This window comes from Myotis davidii, unplaced genomic scaffold (genome assembly GCF_000327345.1).
Source record: "Myotis davidii unplaced genomic scaffold, ASM32734v1 scaffold841, whole genome shotgun sequence".
Classification (NCBI taxonomy): Eukaryota; Metazoa; Chordata; class Mammalia; order Chiroptera; family Vespertilionidae; genus Myotis; species Myotis davidii.
This window is the reverse complement of record NW_006291508.1, coordinates 14,473-28,984: the sequence shown is the minus strand read 5'-3', so window position 1 is coordinate 28,984 and position 14,512 is coordinate 14,473. Positions and strand designations below refer to the sequence as shown.

The 14,512-nt window shown below is 39.2% G+C and overlaps 1 protein-coding gene across 1 annotated transcript in view; it reads left to right on the top strand.

Annotated features, from left to right (window-relative positions):
* Positions 1-14,512, top strand: part of HSPBAP1 (HSPB1 associated protein 1) — a 56,962-nt gene that overhangs the window by 29,578 nt on the left and 12,872 nt on the right. Inside the window, exons 3-4 of the mRNA XM_015564708.1 lie at positions 3,743-3,924; positions 13,035-13,171. Of these exons, the coding sequence (XP_015420194.1) occupies positions 3,743-3,924; positions 13,035-13,171 (319 nt within the window). The remainder of the gene's footprint in view (positions 1-3,742; positions 3,925-13,034; positions 13,172-14,512) is intronic.

Below are 14,512 nucleotides of genomic sequence, written 5' to 3'. Positions count from 1 at the left end.
TTCTGCTGGGGAAGGGGTTAAGAGGTTTTATTCCCTCCCAAACTTCAGGGGAAAATCCCTACCTGGGGAAACAACCTTTCTCGGAGAGGTGACCTTGGTTAAAACACATAGTGCCAAGAAGGTGAGCAAACATATTAAGAATAGTATGCCTTATATGCCAGGTCCCTTGAAACAGCAAGGATGGACTGGCTCCCGGCACTTCTTAACACAAGAACCCTCTGAGGCGTTCGGGAATGCCTCTCTTAAGTGGTGTCCTGCTTCTCTCTTTCTCCATAACCATCTTCTAGTTGGGGTTACCCTGCTTTCTCTCATCCCACTAGCCTCATCTATAGTCCCACTGTACCTCCTGCTCTCCCTACCTAGGCTATTCTTATACTGAAACCAGAGAAGTTTTTGTTTTTTAAACTCATCTTATTTCTCTGCTTAAACCCTTAAATGGCTTCTCATTACCTTTAAACTAAAGGTCAAAATTTTGTTTTGGTGTAGAAAGCTGTATTTGTCTCATCAGCTTAATCCCTCTTCCTGAGCTCAAGCCAAACAAGTATTTCTGCTTTTTTTGTATTTCCAGAGGTTTGTTTCTTACCTCAGGGCCTTTGCATCTGTAGTCTAGCCATGCTTCTCTCTGTTCCTCTTACTTCTTACTCCACCTTTACCTAGTTAATTTCTTTTCTGCCTTCAGATCTTCCTTCAGATGTTAGCTCAAATAGCATTTTCTCCTGGAAGTCTTTCCTGACCACATCTCCCTCCCCTACCCCCAAATGTGTGACTCTTAAATTATTCAGAGCAACTACTGTTTCTTAGTAACATTTAGCATAGTTATGATAACTGACTAGTTATGTCAGTAATGAACTGTTCAGAGTCTCTCTTCCCATGAAGAAGTTCACTTTCTCATCGTGGATGAGCTCCTAATGGACATTCAGATATGTGTGGGGTGAAAGAATGAAAGACCTCTGATACTATGGCCCAGCTCTTTGCAGACAGCACTTTTCAAAAAATAATCTTGCTTGGGATGGTGAACACACAATACAACATACAGATGATGTATTATAGACTGTATCCTGAAACCTATATAATTGTTTTTAAAATAGATGATAGATAGATAGATAGACCTTTTATTTTAAAAATATTTTACAATATTTTTAAAAATGATTTTCAGAGTGAGAGGAAAGGAGAGGGAGAAAGAGAGATAGAAACATCAGTGACGAGAAGGAATCATTGATCAGCTGCCTCCTGCACACCCCCTACTGGGGTTTGAGCCCACAACCCGGGCATGGGCCCCGGGCCGGAATCAAACCCTGACCTGGTTCATAGGTCGACGCTCAACCACTGAGCCACGCCGGGCAGGCTGAAACCTATATAATTTTATTAACGAGTGTCACTCCAATAAATTCAGTTAAAAAGAAATGAAAACAATCTTGCTGATAGGTGAAAAGTAACATCTCATGAGTTTAATTAACATTTTTTTGGTTGCTGGTGGTGTTGAACATGTGTTCATATTTAGTGGCAATTTGTATTTTCTTTCTGGTAATTTTTCTCTGACTATTCCTTATTGGGCTTTCAGGTTTTTGAGGTGTGTGGGGGTTTTTTTAATAAGTGCCTTACATATTAAGAATGCTGTGTTTGTTACTGATCTTACCAGACTAAACGGGTCCATTTGCTAGCACCCATCAAAGCCCAATAAGATGTGACCAAGAGTTTACAGCAAAGAAAGTAAAGATTTATTTTAAAGATTTATTTAAAGATTTATTTAAGGAAATGGCACAAGCTGAGAGTCACAGGTAAGCTAGTGCTCTAAAACCTGGCTCCAGAAGGAACCACACAGGGACAGATTACGAATGGGGAAAATTAGTAATCATGGTGATTTAGGGAGTTGGGGTTGTAGGCTCTCCTGATTGGTTGGGGCCAAGGTAGGGAGTAGTTGATCATTGTGTTAGGTCCTGAGGTCAGCCATGGCGTTGTTCTGCCTAGCGCTGTGAGGGTGTGGTCTGTGGAGTCCTTCTACTTTATGGGCCTGGGACTGAAACACAACTGAGGTCAAGATGTGTGGTTGGTTTTACCACAGCCCTGTTTCTGTGGTCAACAGACTTGAGGCTTCATTCTTAAGACAGTTGATGCTGACTGGAGTCTGATGTCCTAAGGACTTAAGCATTAAAAAAGAGAGGACTGGCAGAAAGGAGAATGGATCATGTTCAAGAATGCAGTTTCTACAAGGATACATAATGTGTTTCCCATCTTATTATTTGCCTTCTGATTTTGCTTCATTATTTTTACCTTTTTACATAGTCAAATCATATATTTCATTAATATTTTTAATCCTATTTATTAGAAATTTCTTCTGTATTCTGAAAATAAATATTTTTTAAAAATATTTTTATATTTCAGAGAGAGAGAGAGAAACATCAGTGATGAGAGGGAATCATTGATCTGCGTCCTGCATGCCCCCCACTTGGGATCGAACCCCCAACTTGGGAATCAAACTGTGACCTCCTGGTTCATAGGCCATCGCTAAACACTGAGCCATGCCAGCCAGGTCTGAAAATAAATATTCTAATATTTTTTAATAACTTAATGATTTCTTTTTTATATCTTAATAAAAGCTTTCTTTCAGAAGAGCTTTTGGCTTTGTTGTTTAACAACTGAATCAGCCAATAGTAAGGATAGTTTTTAGTTCTAAGGTTAAAACTGTGTCTTTTTATAAAAAAATCTTAGAATATTTTACTATTTTATTTAAAAATGAATGCTTAATTCAATAGTGCCTTTAAAATATTTTTATTAAATTGATTGGGGTGACATTGGTTAATAAAATTATACAAGTTACAATTCTATAATATATCTGTATATTACATTATGTATTTACGACCCAAAGTTCAATCTCTTTCATCACCATGTGTTTGATCCTCTTTACCCTTTGACACCTCCCCTCCACTTCCCTTTTCCTCTGGTAACCACCATACAGTTGTCTGTGTCTTTGAGTTTTTGTTTGTTTTATTTGTTCATTTGTTACTTCCAGTTTTATATCCCATACAAGAGGCCCAGTGCACGAAATTGGTGCAAGGGTAGGCCCTTGCAGCCCCAGCTGCCTCGCAACCGTGCTGCCTCGCAACCCCGCCCCCGACCCGCACCTGCCTTGGCCTGGTGGTGCCCGCATCCGCCACCACACCCCCCTGGCTCCCTGGTTCCGCAGAGCGCCCCCTCCCCCCCATCAATTGTCCTGCAGCAGGTGGCCTGGGCCTCCCTTTGCGAGGTAATCGTGGAGCCACCCGATTGATTGCCCCGTTGACTTGTGGCCTGGGCCTCCCTCTGGGCAATCGTGGAGCAATGGCAGGCCCCCCAGACAGTCACATCACACCTGCCTTGGCTGGCCTGGTGCCAGTGCGTGTCATAGCGTGGTCATCGGGAATGTTGTCTGGATGGTTGTTCTTGTGTTCGGTCATTCGGTTAAATTCATATGGTTCCTGACTTTCCTGTCTAATTTCGCTTAACATGATATTCTCAAAACTCATCCATGTTGTCACAAATGACAGTATTTTATCTTTTCTTATGGCTGAGTAATATTCCATTGTATATATGTACCACAATAGCATTGTGAAAGTTGTAAGTGATTTTAATTATATAGCAAGTGCCAAGTTAATTTTTAATTAATTGAAATTATAGTTAACATTTTTGGTTGAAAATATTTTTTAAAAAACAATTTTGGAAACTGTTTCAAATACATTTAAAGTTGGGTTCTCTTACTTTGCAGTTCCTCAGTTTGAAACTTCATGTAGTTACGTAGAAGCTACACTTGAAGAGTTTCTGACCTGGAACTGTGATCACTCTAGTATTTCTGGACCATTTATAGATTATGATTATTCCAAATTCTGGGCTTATGCTGACTATAAATATGTTGTCAGTCTATTTGAAGACAAGACAGATATTTTCCAGGTAAGTCAACACATTGCTTTTAATCACGGTAATAATTTATTCTTGAGAAATTCCCTGGTACCATTTTTCCTCACTGTCATTTTTCTCTTAAAAGAGGTTCACTGTGGGTGTTAAGTGTTTTATCCACTCTAGCCAAAAAGATTTGTTCAAGAGAAGCGAAATGTTGGGCACACACACACACACATGAGCAACCTTCTCACTGGTTTTCTACTCATCAGATTTCCTATGCACTTTCTCCTGTGCCTTTAAACAGCCCCCAAGCTGGTTTGGAGTGTATTAGAAGCACAGATTATGTATAACACTTCATTTCCTTTGACCTACATAGAAGTTTTCATTCATTCTGGTGAGACAGAGGTACAGAGCTGATTACATGAAGAAGCACTCCAAGCTGCTGCTTCCATCTCTCCCTGTTCTGAGGGTTTAGTGCAGATTTAAGGCCTGGGTCAGGTGCTGGTTCCCACTTTATTGTTGTATTTGGTTGTAGAAGTCCTGCAGAAGTGTGGGCGTACTTGCAGAAGTAAGAATGTGGAAGTTCTTTGCCATGTGTTGACATAATTGACAGCAGACTTTGCAGGCTACAATATCCTCTTTTCTTTTAAGTATTTTCTGCTGCAGACTGCCAGTTTATTTTGTGGAGTGATTTTGCAAACTCCCTGCTCTGATTTCTGGGTGGGTGTCTTAGGCCTGAGCCATGAATGGGAGTAGTCCCTGAAGCTGTTAGGATGACTTTGCCTTGCCCACAGTCTGGTCAAGGCTCCAGAGTCCTTTACCCTGCCCATCCTTTGTGGAGAGAAGTCTTAGCCGTCACTGCCAGCTGTTCACCCCTTTCTCCTCCCCTCCTGCCCGTTACCACCACTCCCTCTCTGGACTTCCCTCTCACATAGGCTGTAGGCCTTGGACTCCTGAGAAGTTTTTAATGCAGCCTGCATTTTGTTTTGTTTTTTCACTTTGAATCAAGGTGTAGATGCTGATGTTTACGTAATTACTATGATATAATTGTTAATACTTTGTAGATTTCTTTATTAAATTTTTAAATGCTTATTTTTTGCTTTTTATTTAAAAAATGAAAATTATCTCACCTGTTTCATAATTGTTAGGTGAGGATATATTTTTATTCTCATAACCATGAAAGAAATCCATCAGTTTTAAAAACATTTCATAGATGCTTTCTGAATCCAAAGTCTATACCAAATCTACTCTTTACTTATTTTTAAATGATAATTTTGAGGTAATTTTTTTCTTACAACCTTAGTTGTGATCGCTTTATGGATGTTTAACCCTGGACCTTTTAAATATCATAGTTAACTTTTAGAGTATTTCATTATTATTTCTTATATCCCCCACTCAATCTGTAGATTAGATTAGTACTTTTTTACTCTAAATTTCAGGCAAAATGTTGTGTAATAATAATACTTATCAAGTACTTATAATTGATGCTTTTCTAAGTACTTTACATTTATAATCCTCACAGTAACCCTATGATTTAATAATTATCCTTATTTTAAGAAAAATGAGGCACAAAGTGGTTAAGTGAAAAAGCTTTTGAAAATATACAACTAAGAAAAGAGTAACCCGAGCTGTCTGCCCTGCAACCTTTAACTGCTTCTCTGCTTCACTGCCTCCAGAGGGTCTAATACATTCAGTTCTGTGGGAACTCCACAGCCAGAATTAAGGAATTCCATTTAAGCTCAGTCTAGGCTCACTCCGCCTTGGATGTATCTCAGATCCGACCCCATCAGTTATCTATCTCAGCCCAGGCATAACAGCACTGGGCATACACGTATCCAGTCCATGAAGTGTGGACATAAAAACAGTCTTTTGGAATTGTGTTGGAATTCTAATTGAGCCCTTATAAAATCTGATCTTTTTAGTTGAATGAGTTTTCTGTCTGCGCACATTATGGTAATTAAATCTCCGGATTAGAGCAGGTAAATCTGCTATGAAAAACCAAATCTATTGAGATTATTTTATTTATTTATTTTTTATTTTTTTTAAAAATATACTTTTATTGATTTTTTACAGAGAGGAAGGGAGAGGGATAGAGGCTTAGAAACATCGATGAGAGAGAAACTTGGATCCGGTGCCTCCTGCACATCCCACACTGGGGATGTGCCTGCAACCAAGGTACATGCCCTTGACTGGAATCAAACCTGGGACCTTTCAGTCCACAGACTGATGCTCTATCCACTGAGCCAAACCAGTCAGGGCTGTTTTATTTTTTAGCTCAGAGTTTTCTGAGTACCAAGTGTTCTTACATCAGGTACCAAAGTTGTTTACCATTTTACTTTTACTGCTATAACTCAGTTGGCCACTTAGCCGTATTACTTATTGTTTCAAGTATTCTTCTGTCTTTAGTTAAACATTAAAACTGATCAATGTTTAAAGTATTTATTAATTCCTTTTAAATAAACTCATATGTGAACATAAGTAACATTTTAATGAAAATAACTATACTCAGACTTGTAAGTTCTGAGAGGAGTGGTATTATTTTACATTTTTGTAAGTCTTTTTAATGTCTGCTTTAATAGAAGACAGCTGGATTCTTCTATCTGTTTCTTTATTAAGTCTTTTGTAATTTATTGGTTTATTTGAAGTATATGAAGAATATCTTACCTCATGCATATGCAGCTGAAAATAGTTTTTTAGCAGCCTTTTTAGATAGTTGTGGATTTTTAAAAATACTCTGCCAAACTTGACAAGGAGTTATTTCTCAAAAGATTTGTTTGTTGCAGTAGAGTCTGAACCCATAATCACTGAACTCTTTGCACTCTCACAATAAACTCCATTGGTCTCTCTTGTATAGAATGAAGCTTTTATAATACCGTTCATCAGCCATTTGGAAAATACTGGTTTATTGAGTTATGTAGGTTTTCAACTATTGACACATTTCTATATGCATCATCATAAAAAAAGTGACTTGCTAATATTACCATTCTCATCAAAAAGACTTAAGTATTAGGAAGCTTTCAAGTTTATGGGTTTCAGGATACAAATTTCCAAAATCATTTTCATCCTGTTCATAATATTTCCTTTTTCTTTTCTTTTTTACATGTTAAAATGTTATTTACAAAGCTTCTTTGTTGTGCAAAACGTAAAAATGCTGTTACAATCTTGGTGTAACTGGAAGCCACAGGCAATTGACTCACCAATCACAGCTATCCACACTACAGCAAGAGTCTTAACTCGAAAACCTAACAATGCTTACAATTTTGTTGGTATGCAGTCCCCCAGTTTGGTGGTGAATTTCCAAAAAGGAATAAATGGAAGAAGGCAGATGTTATTCAAAATATTTTCTAATTTTCCTTGTGATTTATTCTATGCTTATGAAGTATAATGTCTAGTTTCCAAATATTTGGAGGTTTTCTAGCTATCTTTCTGTTACTGATTTCCAGTTTAATCCCATTATAATCAGAGAATATACTTTGTATGATTTCACTCCTTTTAAGTTTATGGTTTTATGGGCCAGAATATAGTCAGTCTTGATAAATGTTCCAGGTGAACTTGAAAGTAATGTGTATTTTGTTGTTGTTTTTTATAAATATAAGGTATTGTTCAAGTCTCCTGTATCCTTACTAATTTTCTGTGCACTTGTTTTGCCCATTATATAGAGAAAGGTGTTGAAATTTCTCAACTGTAATTGTGTATTTGTTTCTTTTTCAATTAAGATTGATCAGTTTTAGTTTTGTGTATTTTGAAACTATTAGATTCATGCACATTTTGGATGATTATTTCCTCTTAATATATTGATCTTTTATCATGATGCAATGACTGTCTCTCCTGGGTTCTTCCTTGTTTTGATATCTACTTTGTGTAAAGTCAACTTTGTTTGATTTGCCTTTGGATTAATGTTAGCATGAAAAAGGAGTACTGAGTATATGATTCCATTTGTATGAAATTGTAGAACTCATAAATAAATGGACAGAAAGTAGATTAGTACTTGTCTAAGAATGAGGGAATAGGAAGAGATGGGTTACAAAGAGTCACTGGGGAACTTTTGGACATGATCAAAATGTTTCTCATCTTAATTGTAGTAATGGTTTCATATATGTGTGTGTGTGTATATATATATGTAAAAATTCACCAAATTATACACTTAATATATATGCTGTTTATTGTATCATTAGTTATATCTTAACTAGAGGCCTGGTGCACGAATTTGTGAATGGGTGGGATCCCTCCACCTGGCTGGCAATCAGGGCCATCGGGGCCATCTCGCCCAGTCCCAATTGGAGCTGGACCAATTGGGGTCTACCAGCTGGGGGGAGGGACTGCAGGAGGTTGGTCGGCCAGCTTGGGGGAGGAACCACGAGAGGTTGGCCAGTCAACGGGGTGGAGGGACTGACCATGGGAGGTTGGCCAGCTTGCCAGAAGGGGATACCGGATTGGGTACAGACCATGGGAGATTGGCTGGCTGGCCCTGATCGGGGCGGGTCAGGGCCGGCAGGCCTGCGGGAGGGACCGCGGGAGGTTGGCCAGCCATGGGACGGACAGGGGGAGGTTGGTCTGCCACGAGAGGTTGCCTGTGGGAGTGCACTGACCACCAGGGGGCAGCTCCTGTGTTGAGCGTCTGCCCCCTGATGGTCAGTGTACGTCATAGTGACTGGTCAACCGGTTGTTCAGTCATAACGGTCGCTTAAGCTTTTATAGATAGGTAGGTAGGTAGGTAGGTAGGTAGATAGATAGATAGATAGAGCTGTAAAAAAAAAAGAATGCAGTGCTACCAGTATACTTTGGTCCCACTGTCTTGACTAGCAGTTTTATTCACCATTATTTTTGTGCCCTCAGTGTGAACACAGTGCATCTTAACATAGCTAAGTAACATCTTAGTAGTATGATGAAAATAATTTTAACCGTACAGATTCTGTGAAAGGATCTCAGAGACCCCCAAGGGGATCTATGGGCCACTTTGAGAATCTCTGGTCTACATCACTTCTGAAATTACTCTTTATTCCTCCAGTTCTGACTCTTCCTCTAATTACTTCTAAAACAGTTTCTTATGAAAATACATTTCAAGTCATGCTCCAGATTAAATATTGAAATATGTTAATCATGTTCACAAACATTTCATGACTTAAAATTAAGGATAGCATTTAAGACTCTCCCCAACATGACTGATGCAACCTTTCTCCTCTACTTTACTTAGTCCCTTCAATTACTTACTACGGACCAGTGTACGTAGTAAGTAATTGAATGATTCATACTTGTCTAGTCTCCTCGCTGAGTGCTGGGCCACTATGTTCTCTCTTACCTTCTGGCCTTTGTTCATGCTCTTCTCAGTTTCTCCCTATTAAAACTCTACTTTTTAGGGTCTGGCTAAGGTCCAGCCTTGGCTATAAAACCTTCTCAACCACTTGCACCCACATCCATTCATCCCTTGGTTTCATTCCTGTTTTATTTGGATTGTTATTTAAATGGTATGTTACATAGAATTTCTCTATGTAAGCTCTTTGGGAACAGGGACTGTGTTTTATTATTTTTTTATTCCCCAAAAGTGTTAACATAGTGCTGACTGCGTAGTCCCCCTTATCTACTGGGTGTATGTCCCAAGACTCCCAGTGGATACCTGAAACTACAGATAATACCCCATGTATACTATTTTTCCTAATCATACATACCTATAATAAAATTTAATGTATAAATTAGACAGTAAACATTAACAATAACTAGTAATAAAAGAGAACAGTTGTAAAATATACTGTAATAAAAGTTCTGTGAATGGCTTTGGAGCCATTGTTAAGTTATATAAGGGTTACTTGAACACGAGCATTGAATACAGTCTAATAACCCAGAAGGCTACTAAATGTTTAAGGGTGGATAGCTTATGGAATGAATATACACTAGACAAAGGGATGATTCATGTCCTGGGCAGAACAGAGCCATTCCGTGTAAGATTTCATCACGCTACTTAGAAGGTTGTTGAATTTAAAACATGAATTGTTTATTTCAGAAGTTTTTCACTTAATATATTTGAACTATGGAAAGTGAAACTGCATAGAAAGTGGGGTGGGACCAGTGTACGTAGTAAGTAATTGAATGATTCATACTTTTTCTTGTTTTGATATTTCTTTGGTCTTTATTGCCCTCCAAAGAATGTTTTAACTTAAACCCCTAGCTTCACCCTTGTCAAATTTTCTGTGGCTTCTAGTTAACCAATTATAGCATTTGTTAATCTTGATATGAAATTCTTAGCTCTCTTCAGCCTTCTATTAGTTTTATAAGTTTTTACTTAGCTTTACTCAAAGTTTCCATGTATTAACCATGTTATTTCACAAATTAAAATCATCCACTGATAAACATGCAATACACATACTGGTAAATACGCCGGCAAATATGCTAATATTATTGGAAAATGTCCGGTGATCAAAATTAGGATATTGACACTTAACTGACTTTCATGAGTGGAAAATGAAATTAATAAGTCTTACTAATTTTTAGTTATGTATCATATCATTGACTAATCTAAGTAAAGCATTTATTTGAAACATTTTGTGTTCTACTTCCCAAGGAAGGTAGGGAATTTGTGACATTCCATATAAAATTCCTTTACCTCTGATTCATTAGGTTAAGAATGACAGGTGTGTTACCTTTTATAATTATCAATAAGTATCATCACAATTGAAGCTATTAAGAATCAATATACAGCAAAAGGGATCTTGCCCCAAGAATGTTTTTCAGGTAGGTTCCATGTTATGTTGTGATTCAGATTAGCTACTGAGAGTCAGGAAATCACCAGGACACAGAATCCCAAAATGCAATATATGGAAGATTAGTTCTAGCTCACTGTCTTGGACTTTACTGTATAACATAGTTATGAGAGTATGTTGAAATTGAACCAGGTGGTTTAGTAATGATTTAAAGGGATTTGTTTGACAGCCAGCAATGCTTTCTGATGAAACAAATTGGAATGTAAGAATTTGGGTGTTTATCCAAGCCTTCCATGTTTTATGTTTATGTCAATTAAGGTAATTTCCTAAGGAAAAACAGAGCCTTAAGTACTTGCTAATTTGCAATGTCCATTTAAGGGTTGTTTGAAATTTAAATTGAAGTATTTATTCTTTGTAAGTTTTACATAGCATTTATTGTTAAGCAAGAGGTCAAAGGGGAAAAAGGGAACATATGTAATACTTTCAACAATAAAGATTTTCTGGATATAGATGATTTCTAAAGACTTCTCTGGCCCGATTGGCATGGCTCAGTGGTTGAATGTCGATCTATGAACCAGGAGATCATGGTTCGATTCCCAGTCAGGGCACATGTCTGGGTTGTGGGCTTGATCCCCAGGGGAGGCGTGCAAGAGGCAGCCAATCAGTTATTCTCTCTCATCATTCATGTTTCTGTCTCTCTCTCTCTCTGTCCCTTCCTCTTTGAAATCAATAAAAATATATTAGGGGGAAAAAAAAAGACTTTTCCAGTGCTTGAGGTGGATGCGAGAATAGATTCCAGGGTGGATCACCCCATCAATCCCCTCTGTTGGTTTCACTGATGTTGTGACCTAACAGGGTCACTTGTTTTTAGCAAGACTTGAGGCTGATTCCTCCTGGGCCTATATTGATTTCAGACATTTGGCTACCTGTAAGTAGCTGAAAACTCGATGGGTAAGAAAGGCCCAACTCTCAAGAGCCTATGGGGAAAGAAACAAAATGCTGTTCGTTTCCTGACAAATTTACTTTGATTCACAATTTCTCTGCAACCCCATCACCCGCCTCCCCAACTCTTCCTCCTCTGGTGTTTCCCAGCCAATATGCTGCTGAAATTGTAGGTAGTTTAGGTCACCTTGATCTAATCATTCCCAAACAATTTCCCTTTTTTAATCAATATTGTGGTAGATAAGAGGTCAGGGAAACCTCTTGTCAGTTTCTCATATATTAACTCCACTCCCCCAACCCCCATCCTGTAGAAAACCTTTTTTCTGTGGTTCTTTCTGAAGCAATGCTGTGGAACAGAGCTTCTCGCCTGCAGTCAGTGCTTCGACTCCCGCAAAACATAAGAAATTTTGTGTGCACTTGCATTTCTCTGTGGTTAGGGGCGTTGGCATTCATTAGATTCCCAAGGGAGTGTATCTAGAAGAAAATTAAGAATCACTTAAACCAGCTGCTTCTTAGCTAAGGCAAACCCCCGCTTTTTGTTTTTATACTGCATGTCTTTAAGCTGCCTTTAGCTAAATTCCAGACTGAGGTGTGATGACTTGTTCAACAGGGACCCAGGTTCATTGGCAGCCTTCCCCAAGCTCCCTGCTGGCGACCAGGCGTCCTTCTTTGGTTATCTGCTCACTTCTGTCAGAGCATCCTGCCACATTATAGTGAAAGGTTCCACTTATGGGACTATCTTTCTTTATTAGATTTGAAGGCTGGGCCTGGGTTGCATTAATTTTTGTATCCCAAACACCCAGTGTCATACCAACTATGTGATAGATGCTTTAAAATGTTCCTGGCCTGAACCATTTACCCATAACCAGGCCACAGAGTCTTCTCTCCTTCCCAAGCAGCCAGTGTTATGAGCCCTCACCCTGAGGCAGGTGTAATTTTAGACTCTGGGAATGCAGAGCTGAGTCACTGCGTGGAGCTTATGGGCTATATCCAGAAGACACATGACTTTTGCCACTCCCTGGAGTGGCTGCACATGAGCCATAGGCTTTTACAGTGGTGCTGACCTTGCGAAAATTCCCCCTTCTGTAACAGACCTTAGTTATGTTCACATGTTCTGCTATTTTCATCACTCAGAACAAAAATGGAAATGTTCATTCTAATCTTCCTCAAAACCATCCATTAAATGTCTCCCCAAAATATTCTTTCTCTGAATACAGCTGTTAATGGTTTGCCTCTAAAAATAGAAAATATAGATTGAAGATACTGATAAAAGAAGTGTCAGCATGTAGGACTACATTCTGTGCATGGAAGTTTTCTTGTTTTCTTAAACTCAGTAGGAAATAATTACGATTGAAAAAAATGAATAAAACCAAACCTGCAAGCTGGCTCACTAGTTTGCTCTCTTCTAGCTTATATATAATTTTTAATTCCATGGGTTTGGGTTTATGTCAGACTAATGTGCAACACTACCATACAGAGGAATGGGTTGATTCTTAATGTACTATAACTTTATTTTCAAAACAGGATGTGATATGGTCTGACTTCGGGTTTCGTGGAAGAAATGGACGGGAAAGTACATTGTGGATTGGCTCCCTGGGGGCTCACACACCCTGTCATCTGGATTCATATGGTTGCAACTTGGTATTCCAGGTACAAGGAAGGTAACACACAGGCCCATGCATGAGATTGTGTGTGTCTGCATGCCTAGTGTATCTCTGTGTGTTGCACAGGAAGAGGAACCAGTACGAAACGGGCAGTAGGACCCCAAGGTTTTAGTCCCAGCCCCATCCTGTCAGCCTGCCTCATGACCAAGGCAGATCTCTTGACCTCTGGTTCCTTCTTTGTTCTCTCTCTGTCTTACCCTCGTTCTTCCACTCTCCCTAAAAATCAATGAAAAAATATCCTCCGGTGAGGATTAACAACAACAGAAAGCTGATCTAGAATCTCAGTTCAGTGAGATAGTGCTCTGCTTACTCTTTTATATGAGAGTCTGCATAATTTTTAAACTTTTATTTAAAAGCAGAACACCTTTCCTTCAAGCCTAAACAAGTAAGAGCAGAGCAGTTTGTCGAAAGGAAGAGACTGCTGCCACCCCCGGGCCCCTGAGGCGATGCCAGGGAGCCTGGTTTGAGAACTGCTGGACTAGAACTGCCTCTTTCAACTCTTAAGTTTTAGTTTGAGCCTACCTGTAGACACAAGGCAGTATTTTTTTTAAACTTGGGTCAGTTTTGTATCTTCACCTATCTGTGGACCCTAAGAGACATAAGAGCTAAGGCAGCTAATACTTTTGATAGCCCCTGGTTCTAGGAGTTATGTAGGAATGTAAGTGTTCCTGCCGGTTTGGAGATGCACTCTGGCTGTTGTATGTGCAGCCTTATTTCTCTCTAATTAATGACTCCCCAGTCTCTTCTCCTGGCCTTTCAGGGCTTTTATAGGGCAGCACAGAGGGAAAAGCAGAAAGGGTCATGAGGGTCTTGCCTTCCAGGCAAACACTGCTTATTCTCTGTTCTTTCAGCATGCCGAACCATGAGGGCTTTTTGAGCAGGGTTTGACATGCAGATTGACTATGCTTTCTGATTAGCAAAAGAAGGGTGCATATATGTTACACTTTAAGCCAAGCCAAGCAAATTGTATGGCCTGGTTATCATTATCGCTCTTGCTTTGGGAACCACAGCTATGGGGCAGAGGTAGGAGCTGGTACCTGGAGAGGTCAGGAGAGCTGTGACCTAGCTCTGGCCCTACCATTAACACTAGCCCAGTGGAAGACCCGAGCAAGTGCTGGGTCCCTCTTCTACTACTTTGCAAGTGAAATTAGACTGATGATCTCTTAAGAGTCCTTCCAACATTCTAATCATACTAAATACCCACCATTTTTCTAAACTAGTCATAGGTACAGTGGAATAGAGCAGCTTTATCATCTCTAAGGCAAAATGAGACCTAAGTGTATACTCCCTAGTTTGAAAATGACAGCCAGCTGTTTCCCAGTTCTTTGTTGGTGTTTT